This window comes from Lates calcarifer, linkage group LG14, assembly GCF_001640805.2.
Source record: "Lates calcarifer isolate ASB-BC8 linkage group LG14, TLL_Latcal_v3, whole genome shotgun sequence".
NCBI lineage: Eukaryota > Metazoa > Chordata > Actinopteri > Centropomidae > Lates > Lates calcarifer.
The window spans coordinates 1,692,766-1,710,960 of NC_066846.1; the positions used below are offsets into that span (position 1 = coordinate 1,692,766).

The window sequence follows — 18,195 nt, forward strand, 5'->3', positions numbered from 1 at the left end:
GCGTCCACCTCTGAGACCTTTGACACTACTGACTGTCTTTATTCTAATGACATAAAACTAAATAAAAAAGAACTAGCGTTACCTCCTCAAGGTCGTATGTCTCCTGAGTTACGGGAAAGTTGACCCTTGACCTACTGGATATAAAATATCATCACTTCTTCATTTCAACTGATAAGACATTTGGGTTAAATTTTGTCATAATTAGCATGTTAATTCTTTGTGTTAGGGCCAAAAATGTGTTTTGTGAGGTCACAGTAACCTTGACCTTTGAGCTTTGACCACAGAAATATAACCACTTCATCCTTGAGTCCAAGAATGTTTGTGTCAAATTTGATGAAATTCCCTCAAGGCGTTCCTGAGATATCTCATTCATGATAACAGGACGGACGGACAACCCAACAACATAAGAAGAAAAATCACTTGACAGCCTTGAGGTAAATTCTGTTCTGGTTTGAAGAACAACTGAGAACTGATTATCATTCAGACCAGTGCTTCAGTACAAAAGAAAAAAAACAGCTTTCTTAAAAAAAAATCTTTTGAAAAATGTGGTGTTTTTTACTGTGGAGGACTGTGAGGAAGAAAAAGTGTAACAAGTTCTAACCTAAGGAATAAAATGTCTTGCACCAAGGTTTCAAGAGCTAGAAATGAAAAGGTGGTTGACTTGTTTTTAGCAAATTAATGAATTTTAAAAATATTCCAGTGTTTGAATCACTTGCTGAACAGTATACTGAATTACAGTAGAGAAGTGCACATTTAACTCTCTTGAAGTGTTTCATTCCTTACTGTGAAAAGTCACTAGTATTTTACTAAATGAAATAAGGTATGCTGATGTCACCATTGTTTGCTTTTTGAAAGACGGGCAAAAGAAAGACAAAAGAATCCACACATGCACACATGTACAGGAAAGCATCCTTCATCTCCTGCGAGGATATCAATACCGCTATCATCACAGCTCAGGGAGATCACATTAGCAAAGCCACAGCAAAGAGGAAAAGAAAGCACTGCAGCTTCTGAGACATATTTCAGCCTGAGGATCTATATCTTATGTGTAGGTCACTGCAGTGACTTGACTTATGTGGTATGTGCACACAAGCCACAAATTGAGCCGGAGCGGAGGATGAGGGGAGTTAAAAGGTTTCGTGCAAGCGTTCCAAAGAGCCCAGGAGATGGCCAGAGGCTAACATGTTGGCCCAATCATTAAGGCATCAATCTGTGGGTGTGTGTGTGTGTAATGTGTACACTGCGAGGGGCTTATACTGTCGCCAATCTGGCTAACAGAACAGAAGGCTCTTTCTTTAAGGAAAGGAGATACTCTTCACCCTCAACTATTGTTGTCTAGTTTGACTTGAAGGCCCTTTTGAAAAGCCCAAATCAGGAGGTATAAACCAACTCCAACTGTTGATGAAACGTACAGTTTCACAGGAGCCCATTTCAGCATTGTGGCATATAAGACACCATACTTAACAACATAGATGAACAATCTCTACAGGGAGAGAAAAGTCTTCCAGGATGAAAGTGAACCTTTCCACTTAAATAAAGCAGCACACAGCCACTTCCTGAAACGTTTCATTAGTCAGCACACAGGATGAGGCAAGTTCTGTCATAACATAAGGGATACATAAAATTGTAAGGATTTAATGGGATCACTTAAATAGATCAGAGCCACTTACACACATTCCTATTGGAGACAAATGAGGTGTTGAGTTACTGCTGTTAAACAGATGTGTCTGTGCTCATCCACAAGACAGGAGTGAGACTGAATTTCTAATATATTTTTACAGTACAGTATGTGTATTTGTCCTGAACTGCTGAGCACGGGAGGTTCACTTCCATTTGAGACTTTTGTTAGTTTGGCCACTGCCTGTGAACCAGATACTTACTGTAGAATTAACCTTATGCACTGTAATTACATCTACTAGCTACATCTCTGTCCTTTAGGAACATAAAGATAACATAAAGAAAGCTCCATTGGGACAGCTTTGGCAGAGGGACAGTTGTTATCTGTTAGCCAAACCATACTGGGTTAATCCTGGATGTACAGCTCATACAGCAAATGTCTAACAACAGTTGGAAGAGCCTGTAACATTTGGGATATTTTATGTTTTTCCTGCAAGTTACAGCAACAATGAACAAAGAGGATCAGACTAAAACTGTGAGCTGACATTATAACAATCAAACACGGTAACCCATTTAAGACTGCATCATCCAAATACATCTACTGTATGCATATCTGAACCCTGCTACAGTGTTCACATATGCATTACCATTCAATTTTGTCTGCCCAGAAAACTTCTCCAGATTCCCAGGAATTATTCAACACTCTGTATAAATGAATACACAATGCAGTCATTCAGGAATTATCTACTACCCTGTATAAATAATTTCAAACTGCAGTTATCCAATAATTATACACTGGCTTGTATACATATAAGCAGTCATCCTACACTTCCCTGTATAAATGAACATAAACTACAGCTCAACAGGAATTATCCACAACCCTGTATAAATAAGCATGTGCTAAAGTCATCCAGGACTTATCCACTGCATACATCAGCACAAGCTGCAGTCATCCAGGAATTATACATTGACCTGTATAAAAGGCCACAAACTGCAGCTGAGCAGGAATTATCCACTGCCCCAGCAGTGGCTGCTATTCAAGGATTTATGTTTTCATTTTCTTAAATAAATGACAAAGATCATCTGCTCTGGCTCTCTTTCATTTTTCCTGCTGTGCAGAAAAAGGCACCAAACCCCAAAGCAGAGGCACAAGCCAAACCATGGATCTCGTGTATCTTAACTAACCCCTGATTTATAATGCTAAAAATGCTTCATGCTAATTTTCTCATTTCTAAGCTGGCAAAAATGACATTTCTGGTGATTTGAAAAGTATAACATTGGAATATTAGAGGTCTGCTTTGGTTAAACTGGCCATGGTTACAGAGCCACACCAGGCAAACTAAGACACCACCACACCCTCTTTTGGTTTCAAGTGTTTTTTCCCTGTAACAAAAAGCACCTTGGTCCTAGAGAACACAAATAGAACCTCAGCTCCTGTGTATCTTTCCTGCACTGCACAGACCACAAATCTCACTCTTTTCACCAAGCTGGCCCATTTCTTGCCCATTACACTGTCTTACATCTTTCCATAAAAGTGACAATCTTCTGAAATATCACAAACACCTTTGAAGAGATGCCATCTCCAGAGTAGATTAAATGGCAGCCGAGGCTCCAAATGAGGTGCTTAAGCAGCATGAGCCGCTGCCGCCTATTGGCAAAATAGCACCCCCTTCACTGGTTCCAAAGAGCTTCTTTACCTCCATTTGTTCAAACGGCATTGCCATTTGGCCGTCTCCATGGCAACGCCTCAACGCTGGCCCGTTAACCGCATGGCAATAATGAAGCACGGTGGCAGCTTTACTGACTGATTCGTCATTAATCTTAATGTGTGTCTGGCAGCTTCTCTGGGCTGCACAACAAATCACCGGGAGTGTGGGAGGAAGTTACACTCATGGGCTCTGATCACTTTAGCATTCTGACTTGCTTTCTATGTTTTGACTGCTACCCCTCGTACGTGTGTAGAAATCCATAAAACTGATGACATGTTGATAAGAAGAAGATAAGTCTTGGAGCAGTAAGGAAACAGCTGATGTGGAAAAGCTGTCTGAAATCCTATCAGTGTGCCATGTGAGCCTACCTGTCGTCAGCATCTTTACAAGAGCAAATAAAGCGTGGCTGACACAAATCTAAACAATAGACGCCTCTTAAATTAAACCTGCACATGAGCCAAGTGGCAAAGACAGATTTCACTGCGTTTTAAAATCTGTACTAGAGAGTTTGAAATATGATTATGGCTCCCTCCTTTCACTTGCCCCCCCCCCCCTCCACCCGTCTTTGAAATCCTGACAGGCCATTGGGAATCCCTGGTCCACATAACAAACGCTTTCCTGCTGCCATCCAGGCTGCAGAATCATGATGCAAGGTTCACACACCTAACCTCCATTTGTCTAACGCTGCAGTCAGTTATGTAAGGCAAGATCCAAAAACACAATGTATTCAAATGTATCAGGTCACAGTTTTTAAGGGTTCTTTTTTTTTTTAGTATCTTATCTTACAAAAGGTATGACATGATGAAAAAATAATGAACCCAGGCATGAGAGTCATCAGTCAAATCAGCCTTCACAAACCAGGAGAGGCAAGGAGAAGTAAAAATGATGTTTCAGTCCATTTAGTTTGAGATGGGCTCTTTCCTCCCTGCACCGTCCCACTCCTCACACAAAATATCAGGTTTCCAAGGCGACACAGTATGAAACCAATCACAGCTACTTTTCTAACGCTTCACAAAAATTCCTGTGGCCCATAAAGGTAAAAAAAAAAAAAAAAGTAAGAGATTATCTATAGACTCCAAACCCAGCACACAGATCTCAGTTCCTTTTGACAGGTTTACTTTGTGCTTACGATGTGTTTAAATGTCTCCCATTTTATTTTAGAGTGGATGGCGAGTCATACAGGTGAGTGAAAATCTGTAACTGTAATCAGCTGTAATCAACAGTTTGGTAATCAATTGATGCTTTAATCTATTGTGCAAAAATACTGATTACCTGAAAAACAAAGCTGCTTGGTTGGGAAGGAACTAATAATTTTAGATAGGTATTGTCATATTAGGAATCATTAAGCAATGCAAGAAGAACTAAGATACTTGATTTTGTCTTATATTCACATTAGGGTTGCAACTAACATTTATTTAGATTATCAGTGAGACGTTTAGTTAATTACATGTGTGGGGCTGTTACTAACAATTATTTCTAACATAATTTGCAAATTTTCAGAGACCATAGCCATGGTCAACAGTCCAAAACCCAAGGATATTCCATTTACTGTCATATGCCAAAGAAAAGCAGCAAATCCTCTCCTCAGACAAACTGAAGCCTAATTACCTGGTCCTATTAACAAGCCTATTAACTGATCATCAAAATAGTTGTCATTTAATGCTTCGTTAAATGACTTATTGATTAATGTTATAGCACTGCAGCTCTGTAAATGTCAGAACATTTCTAAATCTCTAAATGTTTTTTTGTGTGGCCAACACTCCAAAACCTACAGGTGTGTAATATATCATATTTGGCATTTTTGCTTTAAGAAATACTTGAACAGTTAACTGATTATCAACACAGATGCTGGGTATTTATCTGTAAATCCACTTCATGTTGTTGAGCTGAATTCACTGTGAAATCCCAAAATGCTGCCAGACCTAATAATTTGACCTGGACAGATGGTCCCAGATCATTATCCACAATCTTTGTTGCTTTCCATTTTTGCAAATGGAAAAATGTTACTCCTCTGTCCTACATTTGCATGAGTGAAGCAGAGAGAAGCCCCAGTCTGTGTGCTGTCAGAAGGAAATCCTGACTGGAGCAGATGTACATGGAGCATATAGAAGGTAAATGACCATACTTTATCCCAAAAAGCTTCCTTGACTGTAACACAGGTGAAAAGAAAAGCTTCTATCAATCAGATCAGTGCACAGATGTAGAAAAACAACGTCCAAATCAGCCCTCGTATCATTTTACATGTTCTCATCAAGTCGACAGTTTGTAAAAAGTATTTTTCAGTGTGTCATGTTCACTCAATGTAAACATTTGACCAGATGGAGAGTGGAAGAGTGGGCGACATTACTTTCAATGGAACAAAACACTAGATTCTCTTGAGCAGTTTTCAAAAAATGAAGCACAGTCATTCTCCCTGATCTATTACACTGAGGCTATGTTTCAACAAGAAACGCTCAGGAGCATCTGAAGACCCAACAGATGAGGAAGGACTCTGGATTGCAATTTGTCACCATGTAAAAATGCAGAGGCACAACAGAAAGAAAGACCATGGCATGTGTCGTTGCGTGAGACTTAGTGACGCTTAAGTATTCTCCTGCTGGGCGCAAGGCCGTGATCTACGAGCCACATATCGCATTTATAAAGGCTGGGCTGGAGCTGAGGAGCAGGGAGGAGGATGCAGTGTGCAGAAGCCAAAACTCATTTACTACCTTGTAATCACAGAAATGTAACGCTGTGAAGGTTCCATATCAGCAGAGAGGAGTTTGATTTATAGACTGCTTAGAGGCACTGGGTAAATGAGTACAGGAAGATTTTCTTTTTTTCACAACTTTGGACAGCTTTAAAGAACATCAATTTCTAAGCTGGTTGTAAATCATGGTGATATATAGGTACTTGCCACATTAGACTTTAAGACCATTCAGGTTCTCTGCTGCCTCAGAAAGAGAAAAAAGAATGACAGGAGGCAACAGGCGTATGTTAATGGCCATTTTCCTCCTAACAGTCCCAGGATATTAGGCCCAGGAACTGTTGTAGGAATTAAAAAGTTCCTTCAGCAAATGGCTTTCTGCATTTCTACCATGTTTAAATTTGTTTCAAGTCAGGAACAACACAGCAGGAGATGCCCATACACACCTGTTACCTCCACTCAAAACACAGGTGTTCCTGGGTCCCAGAAAAAAGTTCTACTGCTGGAACTTTTGTTTAAAATACTGATTACAATGTGTTTCCTGTCCCACAGGAAAGAGCAGTTTTTTAAAGTCATTAATGCATCTAGGCAAGACACTGCTGAGCCTCCACACCTCGGCAGGTAAAGTGATTACACTGCCGGGGAACAAAGAGCAGTTATACACGGATGGTCTGGAGTCACCTCGAACCTCCAAAGGTTTAAACCCTGACATGCAACTTATTCTCTCATCAGTTCTAACATGCATTACATTGTGACAATAAACAGAAGATGGAGAGCAGTTTAAAGTGGCTTACTTTAGCAGACACCATCCTGCACAGCCACATAACAAATACTTATATACTTACAAGGAATGGTATGAGGTTCATGACCAGCTGGAGAAGGTGAAACAGGAATCTTATTTTCTGACATTTTCTTTCCCAAACCACCAATCAAGAAATTGGATTAATCATAACTAACGTAACTAATCGTAACAAACATCAACGACCACCAGGAGCCAAATCAAATATTGTTGTCCCTTGTAATTACATGAGGTACAATATGAGGAAATCAACAGTGGACTGATGCCAAGAACCAGTCTCACCAAACAACCCTGAAAACCCCAAAAGGCTGAAGTGGGTTAAAAACCCCTCAACAACTAAATATTTGAACTCATCTCTTCTTCTGACTTCCACTCACACACCAAATCAGGTCACACCACAAAGACTCATGAGAGGAACAGTGGTCCTATCACACCGTGAGTTGAGACTGCTGGCAGAAGATTTAGAGGTTTGGCGACCTAAGGCAGCCTAACAGCGTCAGATCAACAGAAAACATATCTGCGACTCTCCTGATAATCAGTTAATCATTTTTCAAGCAGAGTGGTTAAACCTTTGCAGGTTGCAGCTTTTCTTTGTCATATCTGACTGTAAATGGAAGATCACTTGGTTTTAGACTGCTGAATAAATCATTACCTTGGGAAATATTTTCTGACTTTTTATAGACAAAATGTTTAATAGTGGGATTAATATTGCACAGTTTGACGAACAATGAACTGGCAAGACATTGCACAGTGTATAAGCAGCTTCATAGCACATGTGTGCATGTGCAGCACGTGTGTGTGTATGTTAGTGGTGCGGAGACCCCACAGCTAGAGTTCATGATGAAAAGCAATTATCAGTATAACCTTGACTTTAAAGACTTCCTATTTTGCAATACTTAAAGCTCACTAGGCTGTAGGAGCTCAACGCCTACAAGGCCTGAAACCAGCTAAAGCCAAGTTAGTGTTCACACAAGTGTCACTGCTTTGTTTTTTTACACTTACACCCCTCGAACCAAGCAGCTCTTTACACACAACGTTTATCGAAAAGCAACATCACGTGCAATCACTTCTGTTTCAAGGGTTTCGAGCCAACAAATCCACACGGGCTGACATTTAGAGGAAAATCTGAAATGCTCAAAACGGACATCAACACGACATAAAATGCACCGTGCATCATTAAACATCATTTCCAACCTCTCCATTCTGTTGTCTGAGAATTACAGTGAAAAAGACATACACAGCCTCTTTCATTTGCCAATATACAGTGCTAACACTTTGCAACGGGAAATAAAATGCACCATTGCTCTGGTCACAGAACCAAGAACCACTGCTTCTTCTCCACATATCTTAATAGCACAGAGATACTTAAAAGCACAAGGAAATTCACTTTTGTCTTCCACCCTCCATGATATCACTGGTAAGACTCAGCTACAGTGACTCAATGGCTTGATCAAGGACACAAGAGGACTGTGGATGCTCTGATATGAGGGTTGAACCTGCTCATTTGTTAGAAGGTCTCGTCCTCTAATTGCATAGGAAACCGAGCTGCCCTCAAGAAATATAGTGCCACAGAAAACATACAGCATATCGCCAGATATAAAAGGTTTTTACCTCTTTTTGGTTTAGGGAAGCTTTCGTGCAGGTGAAAAACTACTTTCTCCACAAAGTGTTGAATGTTGCTGTGCTCTGGTCCTCGGACAAACACCATCCAGTCGTGGGTAAAGCCTTCCACAGTGGGTTTCTTTCTGACTTGGGCACGGTGACCAAGTTCTAGTTTCACCTGAACAGCACCCTGAGAAATAAAATGATGTTGGTTTATTGCCTAAGTTCACGCTACGTTAAAAAAAAAAAAACATATATATATATATGTTTCAGTATATATGCTGAGTAATGTTTCTCGTGGTGAGTAAACCAAGATTTCCATCACTATTAACAGAGCAAATTCAAACCCGAACGCCGCTGTTAAAATAAACCCTGCTTTTAAAATAATTTTCACATGGCAGCCCATTATGTTTCCTCGACTCCTGCATGAAGAACTCCATTGAAAAATTTGCTGATTTAATGCCACTTTGCTCGTCGTCACATGTACACATTTGGGAGAACATGACTTACGACTTTTTACTATCAGCTAAAGCCCACATGTAAATTGTTAATAAATACCATTCATGAAGCTGCACACATTCCCACTCACTTAACAATAATGAAATTTGCTCCAACTGCTTTCTACAATGGAGTAACATTTAAAAAAAAGATAAGAAAAGATTAGAAAAGAATGCAATGACAATAGCATGAAGACCCCTCGGGAAAGTTGACATCTTACCCGATTTAAATGATACTTTATGCCCTGTGTGCAACATTATGCCGAATTAAAGTATGGATTGTAAATACTTATAGTCATAGTTCACGCAAATACAAAAACGCATTTTTGCTGGTAAGCATTAAAATGTTCAAACTGACAGGTTTTTGAGGGGAATTTTGCATTACAGTGCTCATTCAGGAATAGTGGCACGTATCGGCTCTAGCTAGCTGTACGGCTTGAAAATCCTCGTTACGGACTAAAATCCACCGACTCCTCCTGTGTGACAAAACAGCAAAAATGTCCAGACATACTCCGTTAGACCGGACAAGCAGGCAAATCCTCCAATAGAATACTCACCGAGTTGGCCATCCTTGAGGCCCCGTGTTACTGTTATTTCATGGAGAATTAGTTTTAAATGAGAGCAGAGGTGAGTACAGCTTGCCTATGACGGCGGACATGGTCTCTCCTGGACTGAAGTCAGACTCAAGACTTTCAAAGGCTCGCCGGCTGTCAATGTCCAGTAATTACCCAGAGACTTTCCGCTGTGGACTTTCAAAATAAATCCCCTGCAGTAAAGGTGTGCCCCACCAAGAATACCCAAACTAATTACAGAATTACAGTTTAAGAACAAATTCAAAATTTAATACGCACTGATATCACATGATATGTGTGTGTATATGTGCATTTTATTAATTTCAAGTTAGGGAATTTACACAGCTGTGGCCAGGATTTAGAAGATATGAAGACAATTTTCAGAAATTGTCTCTAATGTCTCTAAATGTAAAAATGTAAAAACATGACATTTTCACATTCATATTTACTTTGATGGGGCTCCATAGGTGGTTTTAAAGCATGTTTAAAAGTATTAGGAATAGAATTTGGCTATATACTTTTTTTTAATTCGTCCATTCATGTATTGGTGACTTAATAGTAGTGACATTCAAATATTCAGAGAATTAAAATGCTGGAATCATCTTTTAAATAACCCAAACTTCAGTCATGACCATGACTATCTAATGCTACATATTTCATAAAACATAACTGAAAAAAAAGTTGAGCTCTCACAGAAATTCACCACTATCACATTTTGTAGTGTCCTGATACCTGTCTGTGCTATTTCATTTTTAGGTGTCAGCACAGCTGGCTCAAGATCACGATTGGCGCCTGGGTGTTTAAAGTCAAATGGCCTTAATGTGTAAGAAGATGTCCTTTAACATTTGCTCTCTGGTCCACCTCACACTGTTGGATTGTAATTGGATTTAATATATTGTGTCTGCATGACATGGTATGACATAGAGAGCAACATTAAGACCATGTACCTGTGTAAAACAACTGGAATAAAACATCTGCTCCCTGCAGGACCCTTAACAATCAATAAACTGGTCAAAGTTTCACAGAACTTTTTTGTCTTTTTCTTCACACTTCCAAGAGCTCACTGACTGTCCCTGGGTGCTCATCCAGGACACCTTGCTGGTAGATCAGCCATACGTATGAGGATAACTCTTCTCTTGCATTATTAAATGGTTTCTTTAAAGTCCTTCTAGAGAGTGGGTGGATTATTTAACTGCTATTTATTTAACTGCAGCCCTACTGAGAAATGTAGATGAAGTAAAGAAACGACAAATTTGCCTCCTTTTATTTTGAAAGTGAATTCACCCCATTTTCGTTATTGTTTTGCCTCAATTTCGCAACCTTTATTGCTTTGAGGGGTAAAGCGCACGCGCAGCTGGGTGTACCCGCTGGGGCCGCAGACTTAGCACGAGATGGAAAAGGCCAATAACAGAGCGGCAGACACACGGACCTCCAATCAGGTGGCCGCAACCTTCCTGTAATTGTGTTGCATTCAGGTCTCAGGGGAAAACCGGCAAATGGAGTGTTTTAACAGTTTAGAGATGTACGAACTTGTTTTTTCACCAGTCAAATGCCAACATTCAACCAAATTGTTTGACAAAAGTGCATTACCTCTACCTGACTTTCAACAAACAACCCTGTAAGACAACAGTACGCAAAGACGGCGATAAAAGGTAACAGTTTATACACAGGCTGTCTTCAGATTATTCTGTAAAAATGTAAACTCTTTACTTTTTTCATTGTTTACTTGTCCCTACAGGTGTCTCTGCATATTTACAGAAAATGGACCTCTAAACGTTATACAGCAGCATCAAAAGATATGATCACCATGTTTTGAGGAAAAAAAATGTGTGTGTGTTAAATGTGTAATATTATTTATATGCACAGAGGGATAACACTGATTTTTTATAAATAAAATAAAATAAAATAAAATAAATTTAAGACTGCCAAATGAAAATTAAATTAATCACATCACTGACAATAATAATTGTTTGTGTGCTCCAGAAAACGACACTAATTATTATACTTCTTATTTTTCTGTATTCTAATGCATTACATTAGTGTTCTTCACCTTTTTTCTTTTAAAAACATTATTTTAACACACAGCTCAGTTCTCACTTGAAAATGAAATCTCAGTCTCTGGGACTAACTCAATCAACTATAGGCAGTCATAGACTTCCATACCGCCCCCACGTCTCACTCTCATAAGGTCTTATAGTCCATAACATAGATAATTATTAACCCGGCTGTTAACACTGAGTTAACAGCTCCGGTGTATAGGTCTGTACATGTAAACATGATATTCAAAACGTCCTCATTAAGTTTTCATTAACTTCATAACAGTTACATTAAGATTATTACATTATCACTGGCATACATTATAAAGGTTATGGCTCATGACAGGCGGGTGTCTACCAATTTTGTCCCTCGTTACACACCGTAGTTACATGCGGATCTGCAGGAGGCTGTTCACTGAGGTAAAGTTTGGACAGCGGCATGTTTAACTTTCATTAAGTTTTAACTGAGAGACTAATATATTATTGCGTGTTACAGTATAGGCACAGACCACCTGTCTTTATTGTCATGAATGGACAGGCATTCAGTTAGCATTAGCCTGTGTTGATAACTCCAGTGTAGCAATTATTAGCCGGTTCCGCTAACTTAAGTTGCCAACTTGTTTGTTGTATTACATTTTAATATCATCATTAATTATCTCTGGGCATTGAAGCTTTTTGTTCAACACAGGTTTGTACTAAAATTTCTTCCGTGACTGGCTTTGGTATGTGCGACACGTAGCCAGCATCAGGACCACGACTAGCTTGAAAGTACGCGCTACAGTAAACCCCATTCAAATATCTGCCAACTCTATTTTCACTTACATATTAGCAAATTATTGTAATGCACAAAACGCCCTTGAAAGCATTTTCTGACGAAGCAATAAGTATTCCTTGATTCGGCATAAATATAATGTACCAACCGGAATAGTTAAATAAAATAAAATATAATTCTTGCTGCCGAAATACACCACCCTGGGCAGCAGCAGCAGCAGCATTCTGCTGATGTAAGCCCAGCTAGGTGGATTGGTAAAATGGCTCTGATGCTGAGTAATGTTTCTCGTGGTGAGTAAGTAAGGTGGTATAGTCATGATAGTCGGGGTGATACTGTGCTACGACTAGCAACTGTTTGTCACAGCAACAGTGATCTAGATGGAGTGTCATAGTGTAAAGACCCCACCTACAAAGATTTCTTTGGTTTAGACTATATACACAGTACTTGGTTATCTGAGGTTTTGTATGGATCATGTTTTCAGGTGTAGTACATCCTCAGGTGACGTTGGAGGTTCTCCGTTCCTTGGTTAAATGACTGCGAGCTGCATTTTAAAACTTCTATAACAAGACTGTTTAATGTGCCCTAGAAATCTGGATCCGTGTCAGAAGACCTTACTGTGCATCTGCCAGTACTTGTCTGATTGTTTATTTTATTCTGAGTCATGCACATACAAGTGCCCAGCTCATGTGGGCTTATGCAACACCAAATCTCCCATGCAGTGGCAAAACAGCTCTTGTCAGAAAAGAACATAGCTTTTTACATATCTTATCAAAAACACAGAGAAAATGTGGCTGATATGTGGTGCAAGTCTAATATTTATCATATCTCCTAGACTCCTAGACAGGGCTGGTTAAATGCATCTCATATATATTTTTTAAACTATCTAGCTCTCACTCCCTTTTTCTGGCAAACATGTTCCATGTTTGGAAACGTAAGGAGGGCGGCCTCCTGGACTTAACTATGTCAGAAGCATGCTAGAGGAATTAATGTAGATTTTAGCACATCAAAAGTTATTTGCATCTATTAGTAGTTGTGGTGGTGATTTTTGCTATCTGTGTAAAATTTTGTTGTGTGCTTTTATTTTGAACTTTCTGTGTTGTGTCGCCACATCCTTGAATCCCCTCAGGCATCATGCGGTGTATATATTTGTTGCTGAATGCACTGCATATTGCTCTTTCACTAAGTCAACTAGCATTGATAAGTTGTTATTTCACAGTTTGTAAAACATAATAAAAGTAGTGAATTGCCCATTACAGTTTCCTAGAGCCCATGGTGTTGTACTTAAATAGCTTGTTTTGACCAAAGAACAGTTTAAGCCCCCAAAATAATCAGAACATATTGAAATCAAACAGAGAAAAGCTGCAAATCTTAGTACTTGAGAAGCTGGAACCAGACGATAGACTGTTCTAATTACACGCAATCAATTTTCTTCTGCTAAATTAACTAATTGACTTAGTGTTACATGACTAACAAATTCTGCCCAGCCTTAGAAAGCTGTATCATGAAGTGAAAATGAATTCATCACAGCCAGTTTTATAGAAACCTGTTGAGACGTTTGCCAGCCGGCCGCACTCGGTGCTGCTATGATTTCAGGCCTTCCAGCGTGGCTGTGACAGAGTGTGTGTGCTGTGCCACCTGAAAGGCCATCAGAAATCCCATGTGCCTGTCACACAGTAAAGCCTCAGTGGTGTCATTTCTAAAGCACTGTTGGCTCAACACTGTTCATGCATTGTCCTCACTTGTATTGCTAATGCAGACCTAGCAGTACAGGCCAGCCTATATTGTTTTGCTGTAAGGTAAATCTGCTGCAGAAACCACTGGAACAGTTTGGTGTACTAACTTTTAAAGGTTTAGCTGACAGTTGACACTCTTTAAATTAGAGAAGAAGCCAGGTTCTTCTAAATCATCTGCATCACCTAAAACATAACAAACAGTGACTGACTGGTTTTCATTAGTTTCATAGAAAAGTCAACTTCCTCCACCTTCATCCACATGGAACTCCTTGTATTGTTAATTCATTTGAAAGACTGTGAAGTTAAAGAGTGTAGATATAAAAGGAGTGACAGCAGCTATGTCATGATTAACAGACACATTTTCTATGAAAACGAGTAATCAAGCACTTGATAAAGTCCAGTGTTCATTTGAAGTGAAGTGTGTGTTAGCAGGTGCAGCTGACTTACCTGTTTATGTGGCCATGAAGCTTAGTGGCAGTGGGAGCCTGTGTTGAGTGTGCAGGAGTAGGGTGGTGGACAGTACAGCAAAGCAGGCTGGCTTATCAGTTAGATAGCAGGGGGTGGGGTGGGGGTGGGGGGGGTATGGGTGTCTGTGTTTGGGAAGCGGGTGGGGGGGGGGGGTTAGGCTCCACGAGGCTCATATTCCCAGTGTTTATGGTAATGTTAGAGCAATATATCAGTTTACACTGAATGTTTAACCCCCAGAGAAGTTGAAGTGAAGAAATTGGACTAAAATATTCTCATTTAGGAATATAAACTTTTTTCTCATCTGAATTAGCGGGATTTTAGGGGATATCTGTCCATTGTTTGCAGAAAATGGTCGTGATAACTGCCATTTTGACCAGTAGTTGTATGACCAGTGTTTGAATCTTAAGCACACGAAAGAGGACACAATAGCATTCACAAGCCCTTTTAGACAGCCTGGAATATTGCGCCATTATTCTGCCTCACAGTTCTGTGTGAAAGGTTTGGAGGTGGATTGGTGAGGTGTTGTTGTCCCACCTTTAAGTCGGCAGCGGTTGATGTGTGTGTGAAAGGGAGAGCAGGCATGTCGGAAGAGAAACAGACTGATGCTGAAGCCTACCAAGTTACATGTCACGCATCTGATTCCAATGCCGACACACTGTATATAATCACACAGCATTACCCCTGTTACAGCTGTGTGTGTGTTTCAGTGTAAACAAGCACAGGCGGCACATTTGAGGGTCCTCTTGACTCAAGTATAGAGCGATCTCTGTGCAAAGGGGTATGAAAATGACTGAAAAGAAATGAATGATGAAAGTAATGATGTCCCTGTTTAAACCTCATAGCAGTCAAATCCTCCTGATAAAAACCTAACCTGGCTCAGCAGGTGAGCAGCTGTGGTGTGCAGGCCTCAGACAGCTGGTGGTCAGCACCTGCATACCGTATTGTCAGGCCTAATGAGACAACCTGAGATGGGCCACTCGCCTGCTCAGCAACCTGTGAGTTAGAGAGTGGGGAGGTGTACCGATGACTTATGAATAATTTAATGGAAAATTATGTCATGGCTGCGGGCCAACAATTTGATAACACATGGCAGGGAGCAGCTTTCAAAGAGTCATCCCCTGAATACCTCCAAGCAGTGTTTCTCCCTGGAATGTTTGGTCCATTAGTGCTATGAAGCAACAGGTGGCTGCATCATTTAGCTTTTGTTTCAAAGCTGACTTCAGCACCACTGATATGTGATATTCTTGAACAAAAGGTATCACCAAGTTTCCCTTTTGAAAGTTTTCCTTTATAGTGTTATCTGACATTGACTTATTAGAAGTGGAGGAACTGAAATGATAATATATAAACACACTGTTTTTCCTCTGTTGGTTTACTCTAATGGAAGTTCCCTCTGCTCTCAGGTATGACTGGCAGACACAATGGAGAGTTTAAAGACACAGTTTGATTTTCCCAGCCCCGTCATCCAAGCACAGGTAAGCTGCTGAATCATGGTTAGACCAGACAGTTACATGGAAGTTAAGTTTGTTTACTTGTGTAACTTGTATAGTTGTTAATCCAGTCCATTTAGTTAACTCTACACAATGGGCTACACAGGTAGAACTGCATTTTATATAGCGCTCTTCTAGTCTTAATGACCACTGTTGCACTGTTCCTACATAGACAAAAAAGCCAATAATACAGCTTTAAAACTGTTGTAGGATGATTCATCAATGGATTTAAAGGGATAGAATGAAACTCAAGTCAATTAAATGACAGAAGCCGTAATATATTTGGTTAAAATGATAATGTCCAGTCGTGTCAGTCAAACAAGCAAGTCTCAACACCAGTGCCTGTGTTTTCTTCTCTTTAAATAACACCCCACCTGTTGAATAACAAACATTTTAGACTTCAACAGGTGAACCTACAGTACACAGAGAAGAGTGTTAACAGCAACCACAGCCTCTGTCTAAAATACACATTTAGGTCTGCTGTTTGTTTTCTAGACGGTGAGAAGTCTTGTTGCTGCTGTGCTAAAGGAGAAAGGGCAAAATGGGCAAATCACACAGTCGTCCCCTCAGGTGAGTCACTCATCAGAGTAAGGTATTGTGATGATTTCATTGGAGTTTTGTGTTGAAATTTCTATCTTGTACAACATCTGCAGTGACAGTTTTTCTTTTATTTATTTAATAACAGAATGTGTTGGAGCACCACACTTGCTTGTAATAAGTGGCTGTAAATGTAAAGAAGTAGATGTTTTCAAACCACAGTATCAGCTGCAAAGTGTAAAGTTAATCAACAACTTTGCCTTTAAGCTAAATCTGGATTTAAATCCTGGTGGTTGTTGTGTATCAGGGCCCAGCGTTGGAGGCTCTGTGGCAGCAGTGCTGCAGCGACTGTGCTCTGGTGCGTTCAACCTGCTGCGATGCCGTGGTGCTGCTGGTGGATCAGGGCCACGCAGACCTGCACTACATCCTCAACAGTGTCCTCAACCTCCTGCCCTCTGCCAGGTAAACAAAACACACTCACACCTGCTCTCAGTCGCATCATCATGCCTTAAAGCAAGTTCCTGAATATACTGACAACACTCACTGTACATAAAACTAACCCTACCTTCACCACTGATCATTTGAAGTGGACACAGACAAGCAACAGTGTCATGGTGTCATGATGCAGAATGTTTTTGTGACCAGCTATTAATCTAGACATGCATCAGACAGTCACCTCTAAACCTTTGTGTTTTGCAATGAGAGATTCTTGACTTGACCTTCATTTCTATCATCCGTCCATCCATCATCCATTATCTATACAGCTTATCCATCAAGAGTCACAGGGGGGCTGGAGCCTATCGCAGCTGACGGTGAGAGGTGGGGTACACCCTGTACAGATCGCCAGTCCATCACATATAGACAAACAACCATTCACACTCACATTCACACCTAGAGTCACAGGTTAACCTGCATGTCTTTGCACTGTGGGAGGAAACCCCACAGGCACAGGGAGAACATGTAAACTCCACACAGAACCAGGGCTCAAACCTGGAACCTTCTTGCTGTAAGGCAACAGTGCTAACCACTGCACCACCATGCCGCCCTCATTTTTATCATTATTAATTATATTGTATTCACCAAGTTAAGTGCTTACATGTAGGAACATGGTGATATCACTAAAGATAAGTCGCACACCTTAAGAAAAAAAAAAAGTCACTAGTAGATGTAGTGATGTCCTCTGGGTTCACAGCCTGCAGATGCTGCTTCATTCCCAGATGACACAGTCTACTTACTGTAAAGTGCTGACATTTAGCACCAAAGAATTTGTCACATCGCCAGCAAATTATTCAAAGTGCTTCAGTGGACCTTCATGGCTGCGTCATCGCTTAGTGTGTCTCCTAAATATGCAGTAGTTGAGGGGCACCTTCTTGTTAATGTGCAACAGGTTGTTTGACCTTTTTGTGCAGATGGTTAATCCATCATTTATCAGTCACTGAAGCTTCCGTAGTTAGTAAGAGCCAATTTAAGGCTTGACAGGCAAGCCTAAGCTGGACAGGAACCAGCAAGACAAGGCAGAACTCTAGAACTTTAAAGCCCCTTTTGGATGAGATTAACATCACCAGAGGAGGTGGAGAATGAAATATTCACTGTGCTCCTCAGTAATTTAACTCATTGTTCCAGATGGGAAATTACAGTATATGGTGTGTAATAGATATGAACATTCAGCAGGACAAA

At 40.2% G+C, this 18,195-nt stretch overlaps 2 protein-coding genes across 3 annotated transcripts in view; one reads left to right on the forward strand and one right to left on the reverse strand.

Annotated features, from left to right (window-relative positions):
• Nucleotides 1-9,589, reverse strand: part of mllt3 (MLLT3 super elongation complex subunit) — a 51,974-nt gene extending 42,385 nt beyond the window's left edge. For both annotated transcript variants that reach the window (XM_018693827.2, XM_018693826.2), the window contains exons 1-2: nucleotides 9,468-9,589; nucleotides 8,423-8,603 (exon numbers count right to left, since the gene is read on the reverse strand). In XM_018693827.2, coding sequence (XP_018549343.1) covers nucleotides 8,423-8,603; nucleotides 9,468-9,479 — 193 coding nt within the window. In that variant the 5' untranslated portion in view covers nucleotides 9,480-9,589. The remainder of the gene's footprint in view (nucleotides 1-8,422; nucleotides 8,604-9,467) is intronic.
• Nucleotides 9,590-11,740: 2,151 nt separating this feature from the next.
• focad (focadhesin) overlaps nucleotides 11,741-18,195 on the forward strand; it is a 44,848-nt gene continuing 38,393 nt past the window's right edge. Inside the window, 4 exon segments of the mRNA XM_018693825.2 lie at nucleotides 11,741-11,938; nucleotides 15,895-15,966; nucleotides 16,477-16,551; nucleotides 16,826-16,980. Coding sequence (XP_018549341.2) covers nucleotides 15,913-15,966; nucleotides 16,477-16,551; nucleotides 16,826-16,980 — 284 coding nt within the window. The 5' untranslated portion in view covers nucleotides 11,741-11,938; nucleotides 15,895-15,912.